Raw genomic sequence first — 25134 nt, forward strand, 5'->3', positions numbered from 1 at the left:
TGGTGTGTTCTAGAGTGGGTACATTTATAGACTTTAGAGGCTGATCAATTTGGAGATAGTTGAAACTGCTGGTGAATGTTGGAGAATCGGAGATAGTAATGGTATATACCATATGCTTAGATATATATATATATACTATCTCACTATGCTAATATAACATTCTCAATTCATCATTGACTTTTATTTTTTCTTTTTAACAAAGGTTTATCTATAAGTAGATTGGTAATACCACATTAGTATAATATGGTAATTATGAAATAATAGTTTGGTATATAACATTACTCATAAGTAGAAAAAAAGAAAAAAGAAAAAAGAAAGTTATTTCACTTGAAATTTATATCAAATTTAGTAAAATATGAAGTTATTTGGGCATCCATAAGCTCTTCCGGGCTTGCTAGGCCGGGACCTATAGCCCTATTTGGCAATGGACTAGATATGAAGTTTTTGGTTTAGAAGTGATTGATGTAATATAAAGTTGAAAGAAATTTAAAATTTTTTGTATGAAAAAGCGAAATTTTTTTTGTTTTATAGTGAATTATTTATTTAAATAATAATAAATAGTAATTGATGTTGGGAAAAAGAATTGGACCCGGTCCATTACCAAACGAGGCCCATGTCTAAGAATCGGGTTCGTCCCGACCCCCGCCGTCACAACGCTCCAGATCCAACACAAATTCAAAAAAGTTTTCGTTCTCTCTCTCTCTCTGTCCCTCCATAAACGAAACAACAACAATAAAAAAGACCCTACACACGTGCTTTTCACAATTCCCCGAATTCAAATTCCTTTGCCCTCCTCCAACGGCTACACGCTGTCTCTCTCTCTTCCGCATCCTTCTCTTTCGCCTCCTTGTCTTCCCAAACCTTACTCCTTGTCATTTCCACTCTCCCCCTGGAAGTCTCTGTGATTTGTGCTCACAATGAAGCACTTCATGCAACCAAGGAACGCGATCTTGAGGGAGACGCATTCCACGGATCCACCGTCGTCGCTGAGCCCTAGCTTGGCCAAGCCGAGGCCGCCCAGGAAGCCGAAATCGGCGAAGGAGAACGCGCCTCCGTTGGATCCGAACATGCCGTACGATTCGAAGCAATCTCCGGCCAAGTTGAAGAGTCAACTGCCACCGAGGCCGCCGTCTTCAAATCCTCTCAAGCGGAAGCTAATCATGGAGACTGTGCCTGAAAATTCAGTACCCGGAGGTTCTGATTCCGGCGTCAAGGTAAACCCTAGGGTTTTGGTTCATTTCGATTCTCTATCATCTTTTTGCCTACCGGGAAAATCCGATTCATGTGTGTTTGGTTACTGAGAAAATATGAAAATATGAAACCATCCTACAAATCTGAACATATGAAACTCAAATGTGAAACAATTTGAGTTTCACAATGTGAACCAAAATGTTAAACATTTTGAGTTTAACATATGTTTTTTTTTTCTTAAATGATGTTAAAAAAAGAATTTGTATTCGGTCGGTAGATATTATTTTCTAAACAATCTGAACATATGAAACCAAAATGTGAAACAATCTGACTATATGAGTTTGTTCTTCAGTAACCAAAATGTGTTTGGTTACTGAGAAAATATGAAACCATCCTACAAATCTGAATAGGGATTAAGATTTCTATGTTTGATTTCTTTTTAACCTCTGATTGGCGCCTCCTGCTTATAATTGAATCGTTTGTATATGAGAAATGGCTATGAACGTATTCATATAGTCATGTCGGTTAAGTTGATTTGCTTTTTGAATGCTAAACCATTTGCATGTAATAATTTTTACTGATTGCTTGAGGATATTGTAACAATTTTTCAGGTAATTGTCCGAATGCGGCCACCACACAAGGAGAGGGATGATGAAGGTGATGTGATAGTTCAGAAAACTTCCAGTGATTCGTTATCCATTAATGGGCAAACCTTCAGATTTGACTCAGTTGCTGACATTGATGCCACACAGGCATGATCCATATCAATATGATTGTTTTCAGGTTTATGAACAAATGGTTATTGTCGAATGCTAAATATTATTTTATTTGCAGCAAGATATCTTCCAGCTCGTAGGAGCACCCCTTGTTGAAAATTGTTTGGCTGGATTCAATAGTTCTGTATTTGCATATGGACAGGTATCTTTCAGTTTCCCTAGTTCTTTACTGACTTTTTTATTATCTTACATATAAATCTGAAAATTGATTTTGTTAGACGGGAAGCGGAAAGACTTATACTATCTGGGGTCCGGCCAATGTCTTGTTGGAAGGAAACTTGTCTGGGGATCAACAAGGGTTAACCCCCCGTGTTTTTGAGCAACTCTTTGCTCGCATAAATGAGGTGAGCTAATTCTGTACTTTATGGAAGCCATTGAAGTTTACATCATGTTATTGAACTATGGTCCTAACTTGTGCTTTTGTGTTTCCTTAATAGGAGCAAATCAAGCATGCTGACAAGCAACTTGAGTATCAGTGTTACTGTTCTTTTCTTGAGGTTGAGTGATTAAAAAGTACTTCTTTTGTTATACTTGGCATACATGTGCTTGTAATGTTATGCCACTTGATTTTTAAATTGAATGCAGATTTACAATGAACAAATCACAGATTTGTTGGATCCGAATCAAAAAAATCTCCAGGTAACAAGAACTTATAATTATTTCACCTTTAATCTTATTATGGTATAAACCTGGTCTTCTTAGGTCCTTTGTTGCATATTTCCAGATAAGAGAAGATGTCAAATCTGGTGTCTATGTTGAAAATCTCACGGAGGAGTCTGTTTGTACGATAAAGGATGTGGCTCAGCTCTTATCAAAGGTTAGCTCCTTCTTGTATTTCTACTATAGGTATAGCATCAACACATATTGTGGTACGGTATTTGTGACCTTACTATGACTAGACACAGAACGAGAAATGTTTGAGCAATGCATTTAGAGACCTGTTCTTAACCTTTTGTTGATTATAAGTCATTGGGTCATATACACATGAAATTAAATAATTTCATTTTGTTAGTGTGTTTCTAGTTTGATAAATTTAGATCCTGATAATTGACTCCAAGATAGCAGTTTCCATTGGATGCATTCAAGTTCAGTTACATGGAAAACATATTGAAGAGTTGACTCCCTGTCAGGTTGGGTAACTGTATATGTGCTTGTTACTACAACAAAGAGAAGTTTTTCAGTGTAAACTCTCAAACAGTGGAAATATTTTTCAGTGTTATGATATTTTATATTTTTAAAGAACAGCTTTTCAATGTAGACTTGTCATTTAGTGTTAACCAACAGCTTTTCAGTGTTAAAAACATAGAGTGCATGTCTCATTTCTGTATTCTTTTCTTATTTATGAGATGTACGCATAAGGCTAGCCATTAGTGAGATTACAAAAAAACAATGATTTTTTTTTTGAAAGAATAACTTGAAGCTAATAGTGCATACATTTCATACTTTGTTCCATTTGTTATCAAACATTAATCTCAAAGTAATTTTGTAATTTTCAGCTTTTTACTTTGGTAAGATGGTTTATATTTTACAATCAATTTGTAAGTGTGAACTGATTAGTTTTTCAAGCATCATATTTACAACCACCAAATAATTTATGCAGGGATTGTCACACAGGAGGATCGGTGCAACTAGTATAAATGCTGAGAGTTCCCGTTCACATACTGTTTTTACTTGTGTTGTTGAATCACGATGCAAGGTAATACTATTTATGATGGAGAACTAAAGAGTAAAGATTATTGGGACATTAATTGAAATTTTAATTGAGATGTCTTTGCTCCAAATTGTGTGAAACTCTTCTTGGCTATGTCTTCTGGTCTGTAAGTGCAAGACCCACATTGGTTCTTGACTGCTATATACACCTGCCCTTGAAGGGGTGTGTTAGGTGTTAGAAGTGATTGATATGTATTGTTGGCTCCAATGTTGTCAAAAGCAAAAGGTGACCTTAAGGTGTCAAGTCCAAGTGAAGTTTGACACCAGGTTCTAAACATAGTATACATATTATGAACACAACTTATATGTATTTAATGCCTTGGAATATCATAATCAAGTTACTTCGTGCCTAATGGATAAGAGCTAGTCTATAAAACATGTGATCTACCTTTTACTCGCTTATCCACTTATATTGATTCAAGTCATTTATGCTGGTGAAAAAATTATCCTTTTGTTTTAAAAGAGATTTCCCTAAATAAACCTTTTGAAGTGCTTGCCTCAAGCACCTGTAACTTAAGGTGCTTGCCTGAAATCTAAAGGTCATTACCTCACTAAAGGTTAGCACCTCACTAGAGGCGCCTTGCCTCAAGGTTTAAGGGGTACCTTGCTCGACTGCCTGGCTCGCCTTTGAATACTGGTTGACCCTCTTCTTTACACTGCTTTTGAGTTGGATGGTTTAACAAACAATAGAAATCATAAATATCTCTGTTTCTTTATTTTCCCCAAGTCACATATTTGCTGGAAAATTTTTAAGTAAACTGTCAATTTTTTAGAGCAAGGCAGATGGTTTAAGCAGCTTCAAAACAAGCAAAATAAATCTTGTTGATCTAGCTGGTTCAGAGCGACAGAAGTTAACTGGTGCAGCAGGGGAACGTTTAAAGGAAGCAGGGAATATAAATAGATCGCTCTCACAGCTTGGGTATGGTTTAACATATCTTCTTGCATTTATTATTTCATGTAAAGGTTCATTTTGTGTAAGGTTTACCTATAATGTACGAGCTGAACGGATGGAAATGCAGAAAAAAGTGTCCAAAGGACCTAATACTAATGCACATATATAGAAAGTATAATTTGTCAACATTGCAATTTCATTAGTAATGAAATAAAGAAGAATGGATGGGGAAAATCTTCAAGAGTTGGTTCTGCTCCATATTATTTGACATATAATAATGATCTAGCTCCAGAACAACTGACAACTGCTGTTATAGGTTTGTGTTAACATGGAGTTGTGTGAAGAGAACATTTTGTAATTCTGGTCTGATTTGGGTCAATTATTGGAGTGCAGGAATTTGATAAACATTCTCGCTGAAGTTTCTCAAACAGGAAAGCAAAGACATATCCCCTATAGAGACTCCAGGTTGACATTCTTACTGCAGGAATCTCTTGGGGGAAATGCAAAATTAGCAATGGTTTGTGCTATTTCTCCATTGCAAAGGTAATACTGCTGAAACCTTCTTTCCTCATAGCAACCTTGTTTCTTTCTCTTTTGTGAAATGGAAGTTCACATGCCTCAATATTGCAGCTGCAAGAGTGAGACTTTTAGTACATTGAGATTTGCACAGCGTGCCAAGGATATTAAGAACAAGGCAATTGTTAATGAAGTAATGCAGGACGATGTGAATCACTTGCGTGAAGTGATACGGGAGCTAAGGGTATATTCTTATCCCATAATAAAAGTCTTTTGTGTTTTTCCAATACACAAATTAAACATGTAAGTATGACTTTAACTAGATTAATTCAACAGGATGAACTACATAGAATAAAGGCAAACTCCAACAACCCCAGTGATTCAAATGGAGGGCACTCAGCAGCATGGATCCGTAGAAGTTTGAATCTACTAAAGTCTAACCTCAGTTGTCCAATAACATTACATAATGTCGACGATGATGGTGATGAGGAGATGGAAATTGATGAGGAAGCTGTTGAGAGGCTCTGCAATCAAGTTGATAAGCAAATAGCCGGTAATGAAGTTAACAATAAAATTGATTTAAGCAATATAGAAACAGTAACTTCAGACTTGCTATTTGTGGCACCTAAAGATGTAAGTTTTAATGAGTCTCAATGCTACACATCTGCAGGTGGATCTATTAGGGAACAAAGTTCTGAGGATACAGATGTTAATATGGAAGAAGGAGCATCTGAACAGGATGAAATCATGATTGTTGATAGTGCAGAACCTATTAGAAACACCTCAAATTTGTCCAATGTTAATGTGCTGACTGATGATAACCTCCTAGAGGAAAATCACATAGAAAGTAACACACTTGACAGGGATCCCTCTCCACCACCCGCTGAGGAGAAAGCTATTCTTAGCTCATCTATGAGCAAATTGCTAGATGAAGAATCACCAAGCAAAAATGTAAGGGATAATTCTACCTGCTCAGCCTCTGAACCTCTTAATGGGGTTTCTGCTGGCATTTGCAGTGCAGATGCACCAAATGATTTTTCTAATGGCTCAGCGAATTGTATGTCTCCTCCTAGCCTGTGCATAGTTCCATCTGATGTATCCCCAGTGCTTAAATCTCCAACTCCAAGTGTTTCACCCAGAATCAGCTGCAGCAGGAAAAGCCTGAGGACTTCATCAATGTTGACTGCTTCCCAGAAAGATCTTCAGGATGACAACAATTTAAGCCCAGAGGCTGCTCATATGTCTTCCAAGAAATCCATGAGAAGCAGCTCTTCTAATGTCCTGTCCACTCAAAAAAGTAAGAACTTGCTTTCTCCAACCGAACATTTGGCAGCAAGCATCCGCCATGGCCTTGAAATTCTTGATAGTCATCGCCAAAGTTCAGCTCTAAGGCGGTCATCGTTCAGGTTTTCGTACAAACCTGCAGAATCTAAGCCAATGTTGCTGGTTGACAAAGTTGACGTGGGTGTACAAACCTTTCCTGGTGATATACCAGAAGAAGATTCAGTTGCATTTATGTGTGCTAGTTGCAAGAATAGAATGCAGCTAGAGGTCAAAGAGGCTGATGACAGTTCAAACCTACAGCTAGTACCTGTTGATGGCTCAGAGTCCACTGACAAATTGAAGAAGCAAGTTCCCAAAGTAAGTTTAGAGATAGCTGGATTTCCAAATATCACTTTGGACTCTTCATGCTTAGTTGACCTTTTTCTTTCTTTATCACTCAGGCAGTGAAGAAGGTTTTGGCAGGAGCTATCAGGAGGGAAATGGCACTAGAAGATTTCTGTGCCAAGCAAACTTCTGAGATTGTGCAGCTTAACCGCTTGGTATGCCCCTTCCAAGTTTTACCAATAGCCAACTATAGCAACTATTTTCTTAAGAGTTGGCCTGACCTTTTCTATTGATCATTTACAGGTGCAACAATACAAGCATGAGAGGGAATGCAATGCCATAATAGCGCAGACAAGGGAGGATAAAATTCTTCGCCTGGAAAACCTTATGGATGGTGTTTTACCCACCGAGGAGTTCATGGAGGAAGAGCTAATGTCCCTCACACAGGAGCATACGGTATAAATTTGTTCTCGAAGTTCCCTTTTTCAGTATATTGTGCATATATCTTACTGAGTTGTCTACAGATTTTAAAGGAGAAATATGAGAATCATCCTGAAGTTTTAAGGACAAAAATCGAGTTAAAAAGAGTTCAAGATGAGCTGGAACATTATCGGAATTTCTACGATATGGGTGAGAGGGAAGTGTTGTTCGAAGAGATTCAAGATTTAAGAAGCCAGCTACAATTTTACATAGATTCTTCTTCCACTGCATCTCGAAAGCAGAATCAGCTACTGCAATTGACTTATTCATGTGAGCCCAGTTCAGCTCCACATCTTAGTGCGATTCCAGAGTCAACTGATGAGGGTCCGGAGAAGAAACTTGAGCAGGAAAGAATTCGTTGGACTGAGGCGGAAAGCAGATGGATTTCTCTCTCTGAAGATTTAAGAATTGAACTTGAAGCTAGCAGATCACTAGCCGAGAAGAGGAAGCAAGAACTAGAAACTGAGAGGAAATGTACCGAAGAGCTACAGGAAGCAATGCAGATGGCTATAGAGGGGCATGCGCGCATTCTGGAACTGTATGCAGATTTGGAAGAGAAACATATTCAATTGCTTGCAAGGCACAGGAAGATCCAGGAAGGAATAGAGGATGTCAAGAAAGCAGCTGCTAAAGCAGGAGTTAGGGGTGCTGAATCAAAGTTCATAAATGCCCTTGCTGCAGAAATTTCAGCATTAAGGGTAGAAAAAGAAAAAGAGAGGAGATATTTTAGGGATGAGAATAAAGGACTTCAGGCTCAATTGAGGGACACTGCTGAAGCTGTGCAGGCTGCAGGAGAATTACTTGTGCGATTGAAAGAAGCAGAAGAGGCTGTCGGTGCTGCCCAGGTGAGTTTGTGTTGGCTTTTTGTTTTGATGCTTTATCCCTTTGGATTATTGATATTCATGTTGAATAAAATATGTTTAGATGCAAATTTTTGTCTTCATAAGTTTTTTTATGCAATGATCATATATCTTTGGTAATATCCATACCATAATACAACATGACATTTTTTTTTTTTTTCAATTTGAAAGTTAGAAACGAACCTGGTGGGTTTATTCCCCTCGTCTCACCTCCACTACACTCTTACACACCACATAACATCTTCTTCTTTTTTTAACTGATAAGTTATACACTTTATTTTTAATAAGAACTGATAAGTTATACACTTTTGGAAAACTAGAAAAAAGCAAGCTACGATGTGTTGGTATCCAAGAGTATAAAGCGTTGAACATAATCTTTTTTCAGCTCTACCATCAAAGTCTCAATATCTTCAAAAGTTTGAGCATCCTGCTCTCTCCAAATATGCCTCATTGAACACAAAACAAAATGTTGCCACGCCCTACCTTACTTTCCCAACTCACCAACAATTCTCTCACCCTTCTAGGCATAACCCAATCAACACCAAACATATTGAAAAGTAAGCTCCATAAATCTCTTGCTACTTCACAATGAATCATAAGGTGATCAATAGACGCCCCACTCTTCTTGTACATACAATATCACTTTATCATCACAACATTCATCTTTCTCAAATTATCCCAACTCAATATTTTCCCTATTGCCGTTGTTCACATGAAGAACCCTTAACTCTCCAAATACTCTTCAAAGGAAAAGGGGATCCAGTAGGAATGGTTGACACTTGGTAATAAGACTTCACTTCAAACTTGCACCTTTTGGAAGGACTCCAACATATTCTATCTGCATCCCTTTGCCTATGAGAGAATACAACATCTCAAAGAAAGAAAAGACCACAACACCTCCAATCCTCTAGGGATCTAGTAAAATTACATTTCAATGAATATTACCATCTCATGCCTTCATATTATCCACCACCCACACATCCTTACTACGTGCAGTATTGAACAAGTCTAGATAAGATATCTTCAGATAAGTTACCTATAGTCAATATTTTCCCTAACGATAATGTCCACACAAATACTTAACTCTCCATACAAATACACAAAAAACTAATGATGTTGTTCACTGAAGAACCCTTGACTCTCCAAATACTTTTCCAAGGAAAAGGGAATCCAGCAGGAATAGTTAACACTGTTAATAAGGCTTTACTTCAAACTTGCACCTTTTGGAAGGAATCCAACATATTCTATATGAATCTTTTTGCCTTACTTTGAGAGAATACAACATCTCAAAGAGAGAAGACCACAACACCTCCCAATCTTGTACGGGTCTAGACTGTCTAGTATAAATTACATTCCAATGAATATTTATCATCTCGGACCTGCATATTATCCACCTAATCTAGTTAGGTGATTTCTTTTGTATACTTCCGGTGTACGTAGGGATGCCTTACGCTTTTAAGAAGTTAGGATTATTACTTATAAAAAATATGTATATTATCCACCACCTACGCATCCTTACTACGTGCAGTATTGAGCAAGTCCGAATAAGATGTCTTCAATGGTTGATCCCCACACCACATCATACCAAAAACTAACCTTTGACCCATCACCCACCTCATATCTAACAAATTTTGAAAAAGTTTCCCACCCCTTTCTTCTAAATTTCCACATTGCCACTCCAAATGGCCCCATTACCTCCTTAGAGCACAAACCTCCTCTTAAACTATCATATTTAGTATCTATCATTAATCTCCATAATAGCATACCGCCACAACCATTTTCCTAAAAGAGCTCAATTAAATTGAATCGGATTTCTAATTCCTAAACCACTTGATTAAACTTGTTCCAATAATCTCCTCATAATGTTTGTCATCTCTTTCTTTCCCCTCTTCGTTTTCTGTTCCCATAGTGTCACACAATTACACTTTAGCCAATAGCATATCAATGCACACCTTATACTATCTCTCCCGTTAACACTTATTTTTTTAGTTAACCAGCTCAACTATCTCACTTCCTGCCTGCATTTTGTATAAGCCGTTATGTGGTACATGTTTATATTTTTGCCTCAATAAATTCAACTATTTGTGCATGTTTTCTGTTTTAACTATGCCCTTCTGAATTGATACTAATTTCTCCTTCCATTTGTTTTAGATTTTATGGATTAAAATTGTTTAAATAGACTTTAAAATCATTCAGTTTTATTTTTCTTTTTCTTTTAATGGTGCTGAGGTTTTACTCAAAAGTGGACCAAACTCTGGGATTTGTGCAGCTCTACATGTAACACATTATTTACCTTACACTTTTCTCTAAATTTCACTAAATGATTCTAGAATCGAAGCTTCACAATCCTAAGACTCGTATTCTAGAATTTATAAAAGTTGTTGCTGCTTATTGCTTCAAATTTGAATGTGTTGTAAAGAGTAGAGCCAAGTTATGATCTTAGTAGACATATCTTAGCTAAATGCTTCAATGTTGCTCCAGACAGAACTTTCCGTCTCGACTTTCACAAAGTCATAATGATATAATTTAGTGTCTACAATGCATGAAATGTGGTTTTTATTGTGATAAATAGATTGAACCCTGAATCTCATTAAAATATGCAGAGGCGAGCTTCGGAGGCAGAGCAAGAAACTGAGAAGGCCTTCAAACAGATTGAAAAATTGAAGAAAAAACATGAAAAGGAGATTAACACCCTCAATGAGCTCCTTGCTTCTCGTTTACCTAGAGAAGCAATACAGCCAATTTATGATGATACTCATAATGCCAAGCATGAAGCAGGGGACACCCATGATGCAAGTGATCAGAGGTGGAGAGAGGAATTCGAGTCATTCTATGATGGTAAAGATGACGGTGAGTTGCCGAAACTCACAGAACCCTCATCATGGTTCTCTGGTTATGATCGATGCAACATATAAAACAGAAAATTACTGGCCAGTGTGTAAGATTTGTAGCATATTTTTACTGGTGCTCTGGTTGGTAAGATTTGTAGCAATTGTGATTACCAACATATATGTTCTCTTATTACTGTTTGTCAATTCAGATTCCTGAGTTCATAAGATAGATATGAATGAATCATCATATTCTTTTATTCACCCCTACTTGCAGCATTAAAAAAAAAAAATTCCTTCTTTTCTTGGAGTGAGTTTGTAATTTTTGTCCTTTTACACTCTTTCAATCCACCTTCACCAGGTGCTTTCTTTCTTTTCTCAATTGCCCATGTCTTTTCCTTTCCATCTTCTTGGCTACCAAATGGGACACGCACATGCATATGTTCAGCAGTAACACGCATCCAACATACACACATTACGTTATGGATTTTGCCATCCAATCCAATTCATATTCCAAAATGTGGTGTTCATGAAAGGAAAGGGAGATGTTAGTCTGCATCAAACATATGGGGCTTTTACAAGTTCAAGTGTATTGGATCATGGATGGATATGGTGGACCCAGTTGCAGAGACACTGGACCTGTACAAAAATCTCAAAAAAAAATACCAAAACCATGTGTTCAAGCTTTAGGTCATTTATGTGTTTGGTTTGCGTGTCAAGAGGATAGGGAGCAATCTTCAAGTGGATCAGAGAAGTATGTCCATTGCCCCTTTTTGTGTCAAATGGCAGGCAAAAGCAGGCAGACAGTCCACAAGTACTTGCTTGGCAATCTCCTGACTTCTGATATACTATATAATTATCAGGTCATGGAGACCATTAAACAGGAAGCTTGTGGCCTTGTCTTCTGTGACATCAATTTATCCCTACCGGTGGACCATTTCTATTTCAAAGGAGGAGGGGGTGGTGGGGATGGAAGGAAACCAGTAGGCCTCCAAACCCCAGCCATTAATTTCCCGATTGGAATTTCGAGAGAAACCAGAAACAACGAAGCTATCACAATTTAAAGAGAGAGGGGGAGGGGGGGAATGGGCTTGAAAGTGACCTCTATACAAAAAAAAACAACCCTTTTTCATTACAAAGAGGTAAAAGAGAATCCTCCAGAGCTGTTTGAAACCTGGCCCCCACAGAAAGAGAAACGAGGTCTGAGGTGAAATGAATTCAGATGTCTAGACCTGAGTAGACTTTCAAACATTAATTTTTTTAAAAAAATTGAATGGTTTCCACTTTCCAGGCTCCCAAACACCTCAAATAGCGGAACCCTAGAAACAGAAACGGTTGAAGTTTTGCATGTACAAGAGTCATTTTGGTCATGGTTGGTGAAACAAAATAATATACTTTTGTTCACAGCCGGTGCTTTTTTGTCACCCCCACACACATCAAAGGTCTTCTACCGAACGAAGTTAAGGCAACTGCTTCTTTTTAGTTCTTTAGGTGAAAGATTGAGACATAAAGGGGCAGGGAAGGTGCCATAGCATAATAGATGATGCACCATCATAGAAAAAATTGTGACAGCCTGGTGATCGGACCATCTCAAATGATCAGTAATTATACCCCCTCCTCCCCCCCGGCCCCCACCAAAACAACATATTCCATCAATCTGTCCTAATCATACTTCCTACCGCGGGCCCCATCTCTCGACATTACCGGAGTTACTTGTGGAAACAGAAGAGCTATCTGTCTATGATCCAGTCCCCCCACTCCACAAGTGAAGGTCCATTGCTTCTTCCTACTCACTGTCTATTATCTGTAGTCCAAAGATCTATTTAATATTTTCATATCTAGTGTAGTTATTGTCAACTTTTTTTTGAAAGCCCATTATATCCTTTTTAGTTCCATAGAATAATTGTGAGATTTTTATATTCAACTTATTTGTTTTATATTATTTTCTATTTATTTCTATAGACATTAACTTCCAGTCTTCAACTCAACATAATTATAATTAATAATTTGATTTTTTTTTCTTTTCTTCTGGTTTTTAAAACCATGAGTGAATACTATCATTAATACTATTACTTAGATTAATATATGTCTATAATAATCCTTATCATGTTCTATCGATGAGCTAATACATATTTTAGACTGCAGTTGGTACCTTAAACCACTTATATGCTTCTTAGTGCCTAAAACTAATTTTCCTAATGCCACAAACACGCCTGATTCCAGCTTAAATTGTTACATATTACACCTCACTTCTACTCATATCTCACGGGACAGTATAAAAAATAAAGAGTGAGAGAGAAATGCTACATACTACATGACTATCTTTTCACTATCCTACAATACTAATGTGTCATTGCCAATTTTTTGTTTTCAGTTTGATTGACAATGTCACGTCGATATAATGGAATAGTGATGTAGTATATATAGCATTACTCAATAAAAAAAAAGGGTTGATAGATAAGACGTTGGTGTAGTATTTAACATTTCTCTTAAAATAAATGTTATTAAAGATAAAAATCTAACCAATAACTAAAAAAAAAAAAATTATATAAGATAAAATTTATAGGGTTTTTAAATCATCTTGACCCAACTAATTAGGATGGGAAAAAATTGATGGGTTGTAATTTACCTAGTAAAACCATCATGTCTTGTGTTAAAAAAAGAAAAGAAAAGTTTGGTATCTTTTAACCGATAACCATATACATTAGCTAATCAAATAATTTCTAGGATGTCCCTGTCGATGTGATACAGAAGATGCAGGCAGCTACCTAACAGCTTTTTCATCTTATTGGCTGCTCCAGAATTTTATCCTACTAAAATTATATTCCAAGCACTAATATCTCCACGTTGACTATATACTATAACAACACTAATAACTAAAACAATTTTTGTCTATTAAGAAAAGGCGTAATTAAAACATACTTTTTTTATCTTATTATTATTGTTGATATGACGGATGAAATAGTTTTTAAATTTTTTTATTACGCCATTTAGTAAGTAAGCTTTTGGTGTAATAATATAAAACATTTTTCTAATTATTGTGTTTTGGGATTTATTTATTTATTATTTTTGGTTGAAAAAAGTGTTTACCTAAAAGTAAAAGTAAAAATAAAAACTTTGATTTGTTTATTAATATTTTAACTTTAGGAAGAACAAAAAAAAAACACATCTTATCTCTCTTTTTCTACCCCTAGGTTCCCTATGCCAACAAATATTTCATATATTCGACTCGTACAGAATGATGCGCAGTCACTCATAAATTTTACAAGTCCAATATAAAGTGATGTGACTCATTTCTCATACACTAGAGTTTCACATCATTTGGTACGAAAATTCTATAAAATTAAAAAAAAAAATTATAAATGGAGGGATACATCAAATTTTGCTACATAAAATAATTTTTTTTTTTTAAAAAAAAGTAAGTTCTACCAACCCATGTAAATTCTTTTATAGGATTTATTGCAAACAAAAAAAAGCGGGGGGGCGGGGGCAGAAGGAGAAAAGGGAGACGTACCCTTACTGGCCCCATAATTTACAGTAGAGCATTCAATGAACCCACTTAATTTCTCGGCTATTTAGTAGGTTTTATGACGGCTGTGTCTTGTCTTTTCTAGTTTTGAAAATTGGATTAGGAAGTGGTCTATTTGTATTTTACTTATGTTTCTTTTTTTCTTTTTTTTTCAGAAAAACATATCATTTCATTCAATAATATCACGATCATAACGTTCCTATATTACAGAGCAAAGCTCTGAAGTAACCATAGCATAAAGCTACAAGATTACTAGGTTTAGTACATCGAGACCAATCCGCTAACACATGATTAAAATCAGATTTAGTACTAGATTTGTGACAGATAGACTCAATCAAATGCATGGATAGTAATTATTCCTCGACCTTAAGAGCGGAAAGACTCTCATGCCGAAACTCTTCCTCCTCGACCCGAAGGCCAGAATAATGATCACATTCACAACCCAAAGGCCTGAATTAAAACTAACTAACCCGAAGGCGACATAGATCGAGTGAGAGAGGAAAGAGCCTTATTACAAGCCTAACAAAACAAGGAAATTAAACAATACATAGAAAAAACACACGCCAAAACACAAATACATCTTAAAGAAACAATAGAACAGGAAAATAAAACAAGAAAAAAAATGGCACACTCCGATCACACACACGCTTCAAACCGAAAACCGAAGGGGCGTTGGAAGCTCATCGTGGCGGGGACTCGTCGAAAGGCCCAATAGTGGACGGTGGGCGGCGAACAAGCGCAGAGAAGACCGGCAAAGCAGGACCTAAAAACAACCATAAACCAAAAAAAAAAAAAAAAAAAAAAAAAGGGGAAAATGAGCACAAAGTGGAAAGACGGTAGCTGGAAGGGAGTTGGACCCGTGCAGGCCGAAAACCGTCGCGTAAGGGGCGTGGGTCCTCAACGCGGTGGGGACGCATGAAAGAAAACCCTAATAGCGGGCAGCGAAGCAGCGACATAGGTCGGTGGCGACCACGGACAAAATCCGAATCCACAAAAAGCCAAAACAAGGCCAAGGAGCCTGCTGCAGAAAATGAAGGCGGGGGAAGAAAAGCGGCAGGGAAGGGGCAAAAACGGAGAAAAACAGAGGGGGAAAGGAGCGGTAAGGAAGGGGAAGAGAGGAGGCACCGGGGCTAGGACATCAGGTAAATAACTAGCACCGGAGCGAGGAGGACGAGGGGAGGAGGGAGGCAGCCAAGCGGCCAACCCTCCCCTCCTATGTGGCTGAAGGGTTTCGCTTTTTTCTTTGGTGGCTAGAGAGAAAAGAGACAAAACGGTTTGCAATTTTGTTCGGTTACTTATGTCTTATTAAGAATAATATGGTTATTAAAATTATTATTGGGCTTATGATTGATCATTATTAAATTTTGATCAAATGATAATTTTAATAGCCACATTATTTTTAGTGGGACACAAGTAAAATACCTAAAATTACTTGGAACTGCCATGTCCATAGATAAGTAATTAATTAATTTAGACAAGTCCAATTGCAACTAAAAGAAAAATAATAATAATAATTCCACCAAAATATAGCAAAATGAAAATTGAAGACAATTTACTAGAGAAAAGTACATGAATGCAGAGAAAAAAAAAGGTGATAGTGCAGATTTCTTTCTTTTGGTGGGTGTTTGGAATTGTTAAAAGGCTTTGATGGAAAGTGGCAAAGCGTGTGTGTGTGTCTGTCTGTCTACATCTGAACTCCCACTACTTTATTCTTCCGCTTATCCGTTTAGATTTCCTTTTTACTAAATTTTCTAAAGTAGTCGGCACTGTAAAGCCTTTCTGATTCCGCAGCCAAGTCAGAACTTCACTACTGCCAACCTGGGCGGCCTTCCCTTCTTTTCTCTATAGATAGATGCCCTTCTCCTTTCTTATTTCTAATAAATAAATAAATAAAACCAAAAGTTCTTATCCGCTGTCGTTTGGTGCACAGTGAATTCCAATGTTCTTCTCCCAAAACAAAAAAAAAAAAAAACTTTGGATTCCAGCTCAAAAAAACACTAATTATTCTTAATCATCAGTTGGACTTGGGAGAACATATCGTCCCCACTCAACAGCTGGTTACGATTACGAATCTACTTTCCCACAAGTTACGCGATTTTAACGTAACAATTTGTCAATTCCAATCACGGGCCCCAAATATAATACTTTTCCAGCTAAATCTGAAAGCAACTCAAATATATATATATATATATATATGAAAATATATATTACAATGTCGTTGTTCTCTTTCGTTATTTTAGTTGCTAATAACTGCAAAAAAATAAAAATAAAATAAACAGCAGAAAATAGTCAAACACTGTTATTGTTGAGGGTCTAAATGAATCAATGACAGTTGTATTTCTCTCAATGTCAATGGTGACATGAAAAACCTCCTCCCTCCCTCATTAATTTTTCAACCTTCTACTACAACTCTTGTATGTGGTCTTCTACTGAATTTCTGCACCACTGGGGGGCTGCAATTAGTTCTAGCAAATTACAATGTGGAATTCTTGAAAGAATGGGTTTCCCAGAGACTAAATTAATTAAAAAAAACAAAACAAGCTTCATAAGGATGCACTCAAGCTGGGAGCTTTTATGTACAGAGGCATGCATCTCTCTCTCTTTCTCTTGCTGAATTCAATTCAAAGCTCTCCCATCAATTTGCTAATTACAGCTCAACTTTCATCTGGGAGCCTGCTGCACCAATCAAAATTATATATATATGCATTAGCTCTTCTACCAATCTGATATTTTGTTTCCTCCAGATTTCTCAATGAAATTGATTGTTTCCTTACCATGGAAGCTCTGCTGCTGATTCTGCCCAAACCCCATCTGAACTACACTTTGGAGATCATCCTCCCAGAGTCCTGGAACCTGAAAACCAATTTTTATAGGTGTAAGCTTTGATTTGAGATCATATTATGTAGACAGATCATTTACTTAAGAGCCAAAATTTCTCTTCAATTACCTGTGGGGGGGTGGCTTCACCGAATCCGTCGGTGGAATTTCGCCGCAGAGCAGCGTTCAAAGAGTTTACTTGGAATTGGTTCTCTGCCCCACCGGCAATGGCGGCGCTATGCAAGGCCGGCATTTGCTGGGGCTGGAATCCATATGGGAAAGCCGCCATCACTGAATCCAATGGGTAAAGGCTGTGTGGCAAAGCTCCACGAGATTGAAATATCTGCAATTCACATTGTTTGCGTCAATAAAACACCGGAAAAATAGATGACAAGAAAATTTTTTAAATAAAAAATCAGTCAGCAAGCGACAGAACTTACATCCTTGGACAAATGAGCATCGTTGTTGAAATCCATCCTCGGATTCACGGTCGCCAATTTCATTGAAAGAAACTGCCAAAAACGAGATTTTAGAGCTTGCAATTACCCAAAAGAATGGAGTACGGGAAGAACTTGAATTTACCTCAACCTGACGTTGCAACGACTGCACATAATTTATAATCTCATCCAGCATAATTGCCTTGCCGGTGACCTGAAATTAAAATTAAAATTAAAATTAAAATTCCATTTCTTATCATTTTTTTTTTTGCACTAGAATTCATTTGAAGTTATTCAAAGCACCTTATTGCAACCGGGAACAAGATCCTGAAGGAACTTCATCCTTTCACTGATTTTCTCTCTCCTAACCTGATCAACAAAGAGTGACAAAAGGAACATGTCAAATGGGAATCTAAATTTTGCTGTAAACTAAAGAACAAATCACAGAGCACTTTCATAATTCGTACTCTTTCGGCAAGACTATGGCTATCCGTAGCTTGGCCCCTCCTGGCTCTGACATGAATGTAGTCCTTTGGTGGCTCCGGAGCCTTTGAATTATCCTTATTTTGTTTCTGATTCCCCTCCCCTGCAGCTTTTGGCTCTGCCTTTGTCTTTGCCTTTGCGCCATCCTTTTCATGTCCACCTTCTTCATCTTGTTTGCTTCTCTTCGCACTCGATTCGTCATTCTCCGAAGCAGCCTGCCATGGATACAGACACTCATTAAATCTCCATGGAGTTTTCAACAGAAAATTGGTAAAAAAAATTAAAAAAAAAATTAACCTGAAAACTCATTACTATACTAGAAAGTATATTTACCTTGGCATCTTTAGCTGAGGGAGTGGAAGGGGTTGATTCTTTCGCCTTTCCTCTTGAAATGGATTTCCTTTTCCTCGCATTGGCTTCGCTGTCAACTTTGGTGCTTACTTCCCCAACCGGGATCTGTTCAGACACCGAAGATCCTTCCCTGGAATCGCCCAATTCTCCATTTTCAGGCGTCGAAGGCCTTGATAACCTACTGAATTTCCTATCGGCGGCCAAATTTCCTTCCTGCGGCGAGCTCTTGTTGTTTTCATGAACGGGTATCTGAGATCCAGCAGCCTTAAATGACTGGTTGCTCGAAGCGTTTGACATCTTGCCGGATTCCATTCCAGCCATCAATCTGTAACGCAATTCAGTTTCATTCAACCCGATACAACTTGTATTCCCAAAGCATGAAAATTTTGCAGCCCTTTCAGCGAATCCAGGGTCTGCTGAAAAGGGTGCCAGGCTTGAATGAGATGGTAAATGGCTGCCGTTGAACGGCAGATTCCCTCGGATCTGTGAGTCCATCATTGAGAGATTGAGCTTGGGAGGGGAATTCAAAGGGGTACTGTAACAAGACGTGTTAGTACTATTGTTGTTGTTGTTGTTGTTGCCAGCAATGTAAGCCTGCGGCGAAATCTCGCCGGAGTTGCATATGCTTCCTAGTCTTCCAATCAGTTCCCTGATCATTAGGCCATCGCCGCCACCGGCACCGGGAATGGCAGCGGCATTGGAAGCTGCAGGGGAAGACACAATGGAGCTCAAGGCAGACTCAAAGGGATCGCTCTGATCCATTGAATTATCCCAATTGGGATTGAAATAGTAGTTGTGAAGGTTGTCAGGAGCACAATTCAGCTCGTTGGGCTGGATTCCCATGCCAAAATTGCCAGTAGCCCAACTGGGTGGTGTCAAGTTCTCCTTCTCCATACTATATCTTGGTCGGTTAGAGAAAGAAAATGGAAAAATTGAATCTGAGAGAAGTTGCAGAACCAGCTCAGAAAAGAAACCCCAAGAAATGTTCTTGTGGGGAACTCTTTAACCAAGTGTTTTGTACTACAACATCCAAGCAAGCAAAGGTTGAAAAAAGTAGACTTGTGCGAAAGGACATGTAATTTTGATTATGCAGCTCTTGTATGTCACTCAAATGAGCAAGAGAGGAAAAAAAAAAAAAAAAGGGTTAAAGAAAAAGAAGGGTGTCCAAGCAGAAAAGCAGAGAGAGAGAGAGAGAGAGAGAGAGAAGTGAGGAAAGTGGAGAGCAAGCAAGAAAGATAAAGCAAAGAAATGTCTGTTTGACCTTATTTTTTTATATTACTGTGTGCTATGATTATTATTGCCTAAACCTCCGTAATAGACGGTGGAGAGGATGGTAATGCCGGGCCTTAAACGTCAAACTAGCTGGTTGTCTCCTCTGTTTTTTTTTTGAAAAATTTACATAGTTATCTGCCTTTCAGCCATCACAGCCTAAATGAAAGGCAAAAAGAAGGAAAATTCCTTCTCTTTCTTTGTTGTTTCTTCTGAGGGAAAGGGAAAGGGATAGGAAGGTGTAAACTCTGCTTCTCAGCTTCTGTTTCCACAAAACTCAGCCCACTCTTTGCTGTCATCTGGGTGCTTATGCTAATCATCAATGATTAATGCACAGAAAAATGGTTTAAGAGAATATTGTTTTTTTTAAAAAAAATTTATTAGCTAACTATGATTTCTATATACTATGTTGTTCACAATGATTACTGTGAAAGATAAATAAAAATATTATTGTTTTGTTCACTTCCCTTTCATTCATTTCCTACCACTTCATTCAACCCAAACACACTCTGACAAATATTATATAAATCAAAATAATATTCATATATGTGTGGAGATCGATGAAAATTATTGGGTGAGGCTATTTTCCACAGTTTGTTCTTATTGTATTCGCAACCTATTTGACTTAAGTGCCGTAAAAAATTATATTATTAATAGTTTAAATTTATTTATTTATTATTTTTTAGCATGTTCACACAAGAGAAAAGGAAAGGAGAATTCGAATTAATGACTTTCATTCATCAGGCGTGATCTACAGCCAATTAAGCTAACTCTCTAAGACAGTTTAAATTTAATTATAATTTTTAATTTGGAGGAGTAGAGAGAGAGAAATAAAGAGATTTTCTAAATCTAGTTGTTAAAAGTAGAAGGTAGGGAAGGTTTTTGGTGGCCCACATAAATGAATTCATTCCCTCTTGAGGTCCAACTTTCAATCAAGCCCATATGTTCAACGCCTAGCATAAAGTGGGAGAATTTGGGGTGGCTCGAAACCGAAAAGACTTGTACTAAATAATGTCAAAAGGTACTAAATAATGTCTCACGTTTTTGTGTATATGAGTTTATAGACACTGTTTTTTGTTTTTTGTTTTTTGTGAATTTGAAATTTAGAGTATCTATTTAGTGTAAATAAAGGGTAATATTATAAATTTTGTTTTTCAACTTTAATGTTAGGACAATATTACTCTCAATTTCAAATGAAATAGAGAGTATTCTATTCATTTTCTTATAATTTGGTTTTCAAGGGTGAGTTAGGTTTGTATTATCTAGTATCAGAACCAACCATTACATCACGGGTTTGAGTTACGGAAATGGTGATTGGCAAAATATTGATAAGTGATTGAAGCTGAAATGGTTATTATCGAGTTAATATTGATAGAGTGAGTCGTCGTGGATGTCGTCTGCAAAAGCATAGTGATATGTTACGATCTTAGTGTCTCACATAAGTTAGGAATAATCAAAACTATGTGTATATAATTAGCTTTTAGGCACCTTTCTAGTGTCATGCATTCCTTAGCATGCGAGAATCATATGTTTTATAATAATATGTGATTTTCTAATGATTTTTTAATAACATCAATAATAATAATAATAATAAATAAATAAAACAGCTTCTCACCTACTTTAAAAAAAAAAAAAAAAAACGTTCTTAAGGTACTTTAGCCAAATGTTAAAATATAAGAATAATACAACTAATCATTTGAAAAGTATATATTCTCTCTCTTTTTTTAAGACTCAAATGGTAAATAGTAGGCTAGCCTATATATAGAGACGGTGGTATTCTTTCCCCCATATGTTTTCCATTCCACTAATTGAACTTAAAAGATTTTTTTTTTTTTTTTTTTTCACATGAGAAAATATCAGTCCTCGCAATCTACTGAACAATCTGAACCCAATGACTCTCTCACGGTAAAAAGAACCCCCAAAAAAAAAAAAAAAAAAAAAAAAAAAAAAAAAAAAAAAACCCACTAAATTCCAAGAACCCTCGATGAAAAATATGATAAAATTTTCAAATAAATGAGACAAAATGAAATCTTCTTTTGATGTAATTACCTGACTGTGGGTTTATTATATTACCCAACTAAACTTTAGGTTTTCGTGTCAAGGGTTATAATTATATACTTAATTCTTTGATAGTTAATTAGTGCTTCCAAATTGCTATTGAGGGGCACATGGTTTTCGTGTCAATGTGGTTTCACCTCCTCCTCCTCCTCCATATTCTATATATAGGATAAGCTAGCTTTGATGTTTTCTATGGTAATTAGGTGAATCTTAGAGTAGGGAGAGACCTAATTTCCAAGAGCTTAACCCACAAAACTGTATCGTATTAGGACTTTGACTCAAGAAAAAAAAAAAAAATATTAGAGAGGATTGGATTTGGTGGTTTGAAACCAAATCTTGCCCAGCACTACCAGAAAGCACTGAAATGGAATATAATTATCTACTAAATTAATCTAATTAATGTAGGTCCGCTTCATATTTTTCTTACTCGATCTTTGAACACAAAAGTGAGATGTTTTTTAGTTGTTGATTGATAGAGATTGCTATGATCCTTAGGCAATTTGGTTGTTGATATGGTGGAGATATTGCTGTTATATCCTTTAGCAATTTTTTTTATTTTTTTTTTGCTCAATATCTTTACGTATCATGAATTCAAGAGTATAAAATTAGTCCGGTTTTCATTTTAAAGTGCTTTTTTGGTTTTCAATACTAAGCCTAATTGCATGCACATGCATGCTTGGGGGAGATTAATTTGATGATGCCCAATTAAATATTACAACCAATACGCAAGTGACAAGTGTGATGACATATCACAATATATATATATATATACATTAAATCACCATTTATTCCAAAAGCTTAAATTTTTAAATTTAATCATTTAATTTATATTCTATATATCATTCCCTCTTATATGTGGACTTAAACTCCATTTTAATAACAAATACCTCTCGCTCTGATACCATATATGTTAAATCACCACTTATTTCAAAGGGTTAAGCTAATAAGTTTAAGTATTTAATTTATATTTTAACATATATAAGACAACACCATAAAATCAACATTTCACAAAGATATTCTCACCAATCACTCATGTTGATCCTCTTGTCCCTCATTGTGAGAATTCGTGCTCCCATTGCTATCGATCCATCAGGTCGACGTGGGAAAATGATCTTCTCCATTTTAAATTCTCTCAATTTTCTCTATTTAATGCATTTTGAAGGGTAATGTTGTCCAAAAATTTTAATGATAGTAGTGCACTAAATGCACTACCCTTCAAAATACACTAGATGGAGGAAATTGCGAGAATTTGAAATGGAGAGGATCGTCCCCAAGAGGTAGTTCAATCAACTACGACCACACCTCATAAAGTGGAGGTTACTAGTTCGAATCCTCCTCTTCCCTCTTGTGCGGACATGTCAAAAAAAAAAAAAAAATGGACAGGATCATTTTCTGTCGACGTGAATGTTGGGTTTAACTCTTCCAACTCATTAAGAACATATTTACCCATATCCCAAGAAGGCCCCCAACATGTCCACTTTGCTTCTGTGCAATCTTTATTGATGCCTAGCTAGCTATATACACACTTCACGTGTTATTGTTTTTGTTTTTTTTCCTAAATATGCACAATAAATCAGATCTGTTTGCTTGCTTTGACCAATTTTACAAATGTGTTAAATGCCACTAGCTATGATGCTAAAACAGTAAAACATGTGTGTTTCAAAGTGATATAATTAAGGTGGTGAATTTGCATGTGTTTTTATACAATATATTTAGCCAATCCAGGGATTCATGCATCACCAATATGCATGTCCTCAAACCTCATAACAAAACAGGAAAGCTGAGCAAAAGCATTTCCATATCACAGAATTGGGCCTAACCACGATGTTCCAACTTCCACGCTCATCTTCCGATCCTCGATTTTTGGTTGATTGTTTTTCAACGGTTGTTTTTTTCCTTTTTTCTAAATCGACTACAATCTCTGCATCTTGGAATGATCGACTGTACGTGAAACATCCATATTACTCTACCTTTCGTGTGTTAGCTTCCAAAGGTTTTCCATATCTTGGGGCTACCGGGACTAAACATTACAGCTGGTCTATATATATAAACATGCTAATTAGTCGAATGGAACTTATATAGTTTTCCATATCTTGGGGCTACCGGGACTAAACATTACAGCTGGTCTATATATATAAACATGCTAATTAGTCGAATGGAACTTATATAGTTTTCCATATCTTGGGGCTACCGGGACTAAACATTACAGCTGGTCTATATATATAAACATGCTAATTAGTCGAATCGAACTTATATATGTTTACGAGCTAGCATTAACTGATCAGTCGATCCGTTAAACTATTATGTTTCATTTAATAATCAAACGTGATCTTGTGTTCACAAATTAAATAACTAGCTTGTATATTAAATAAATCGAGTTTAAGTTGAGTTTATTCAAGCGAGCTGTTGGCGAATGGAAATGTTCATTTACAGCCCTAGCCCTACTATACCTATGGTGATTACATCAATATCCATGTATCACCTAGGAAGCCTAGCATGACCTTAAAAAAAAACTGCTCAACAACGCATAGTAGTTAAAGACACGCATGCATGAATGAATAGAGAAGAATAAGGTCAAGATCCAACCAACTACTGCTCAGAAAAAAAAAAAAAAAAAAAAAAAAAAACTCAACCAACTACTTCTCAGCTGCTGTTTCTTTAATTTCTTTACTCCCCTCTCACCGTCCAGTAGCATTCCCCCCGCCACCTCTCTCTTCAAACTTCAAAGATGCCTCTCTATGTCGGTAGTAGTGTATTCATGCAAAACCTTTGTTTGATCTAACGTGACCTTCAATCATTGATGCACGCATTCACATGCACTCTCTGATCATTTGATCAAATTTTCTTTTCATACTTGTGGGCGACACGTGTTCGGTTTGGTTTGTTCAAGGGCACAGCATACGAGGTGAAGCTCCTTTGTTAATTCCTAGTTTATGGTTTTTTTTCTGCTGTCAAAAGTCTCTTCCAATCAACGCATAACCGGAATCCTTATGACAGAGGATTTAATTATTTGGGTTCGCCAAGTACTGTTTTTTTATTGCCGGCCATTTGCTATCTTTTCTTGTCATTTGATGTAGTTTTATCTGATTATTATTATTTTTTTTGGGATTTTATTTGGTTTATATTACTTCTCTGCAACTTGCAAGGACAAGACATATATATATATATATATATATATATATATATATATATGTGTGTGTGTTGATGAAAAACTACGGTATATATATAATCATGCATCCGTAATTATATATGCGATGGAGTAGTTATATCTCAAGCAGGAGGAATCCTCCAAATAATTTAGAGAGTTCTTTATCTTGGTGCACGTTAGT

General features: G+C 36.6%; 2 protein-coding genes across 4 annotated transcripts; one reads left to right on the forward strand and one right to left on the reverse strand.

The window, feature by feature from the left end:
* The first annotated feature begins 722 nt into the window (after positions 1-722).
* On the forward strand, positions 723-11123 carry KINESIN-12B (phragmoplast-associated kinesin-related protein). Of its 2 annotated transcripts, XM_059591524.2 has the most exons (17): positions 723-1214; positions 1803-1943; positions 2026-2109; positions 2186-2311; positions 2405-2464; positions 2553-2606; positions 2692-2784; positions 3568-3663; positions 4451-4596; positions 4963-5112; positions 5200-5329; positions 5422-5638; positions 5756-6726; positions 6810-6908; positions 6997-7149; positions 7218-8018; positions 10637-11123. In XM_059591524.2, exons 1-17 carry the CDS (start codon positions 918-920, stop codon positions 10946-10948), a joined length of 3930 nt encoding a protein of 1309 aa, XP_059447507.2. In that variant the 5' UTR covers positions 723-917; the 3' UTR covers positions 10949-11123. The 2 variants fall into 2 exon arrangements, with proteins under 2 accessions (XP_059447507.2, XP_059447506.2); XM_059591523.2 differs by having other exon boundaries at positions 5422-6726.
* A 5539-nt stretch (positions 11124-16662) lies between these two features.
* LOC132177441 (transcription factor bHLH62) lies at positions 16663-19685 on the reverse strand. Of its 2 annotated transcripts, none has more exons than XM_059589767.2 (8): positions 18461-19685; positions 18112-18342; positions 17948-18013; positions 17790-17858; positions 17648-17719; positions 17338-17550; positions 17165-17243; positions 16663-17063 (listed from the first exon to the last, which is right to left on the reverse strand). In XM_059589767.2, exons 1-8 carry the CDS (start codon positions 19370-19372, stop codon positions 17038-17040), a joined length of 1668 nt encoding a protein of 555 aa, XP_059445750.2. In that variant the 5' UTR covers positions 19373-19685; the 3' UTR covers positions 16663-17037. The 2 variants fall into 2 exon arrangements, with proteins under 2 accessions (XP_059445750.2, XP_059445749.2); XM_059589766.2 differs by having other exon boundaries at positions 16663-17066.
* Between the last annotated feature and the right edge of the window lie 5449 nt (positions 19686-25134).

Source organism: Corylus avellana, chromosome 4 (assembly GCF_965113065.1).
Source record: "Corylus avellana chromosome 4, dhCorAvel1.hap1.2, whole genome shotgun sequence".
NCBI classification, from domain to species: Eukaryota; Viridiplantae; Streptophyta; class Magnoliopsida; order Fagales; family Betulaceae; genus Corylus; species Corylus avellana.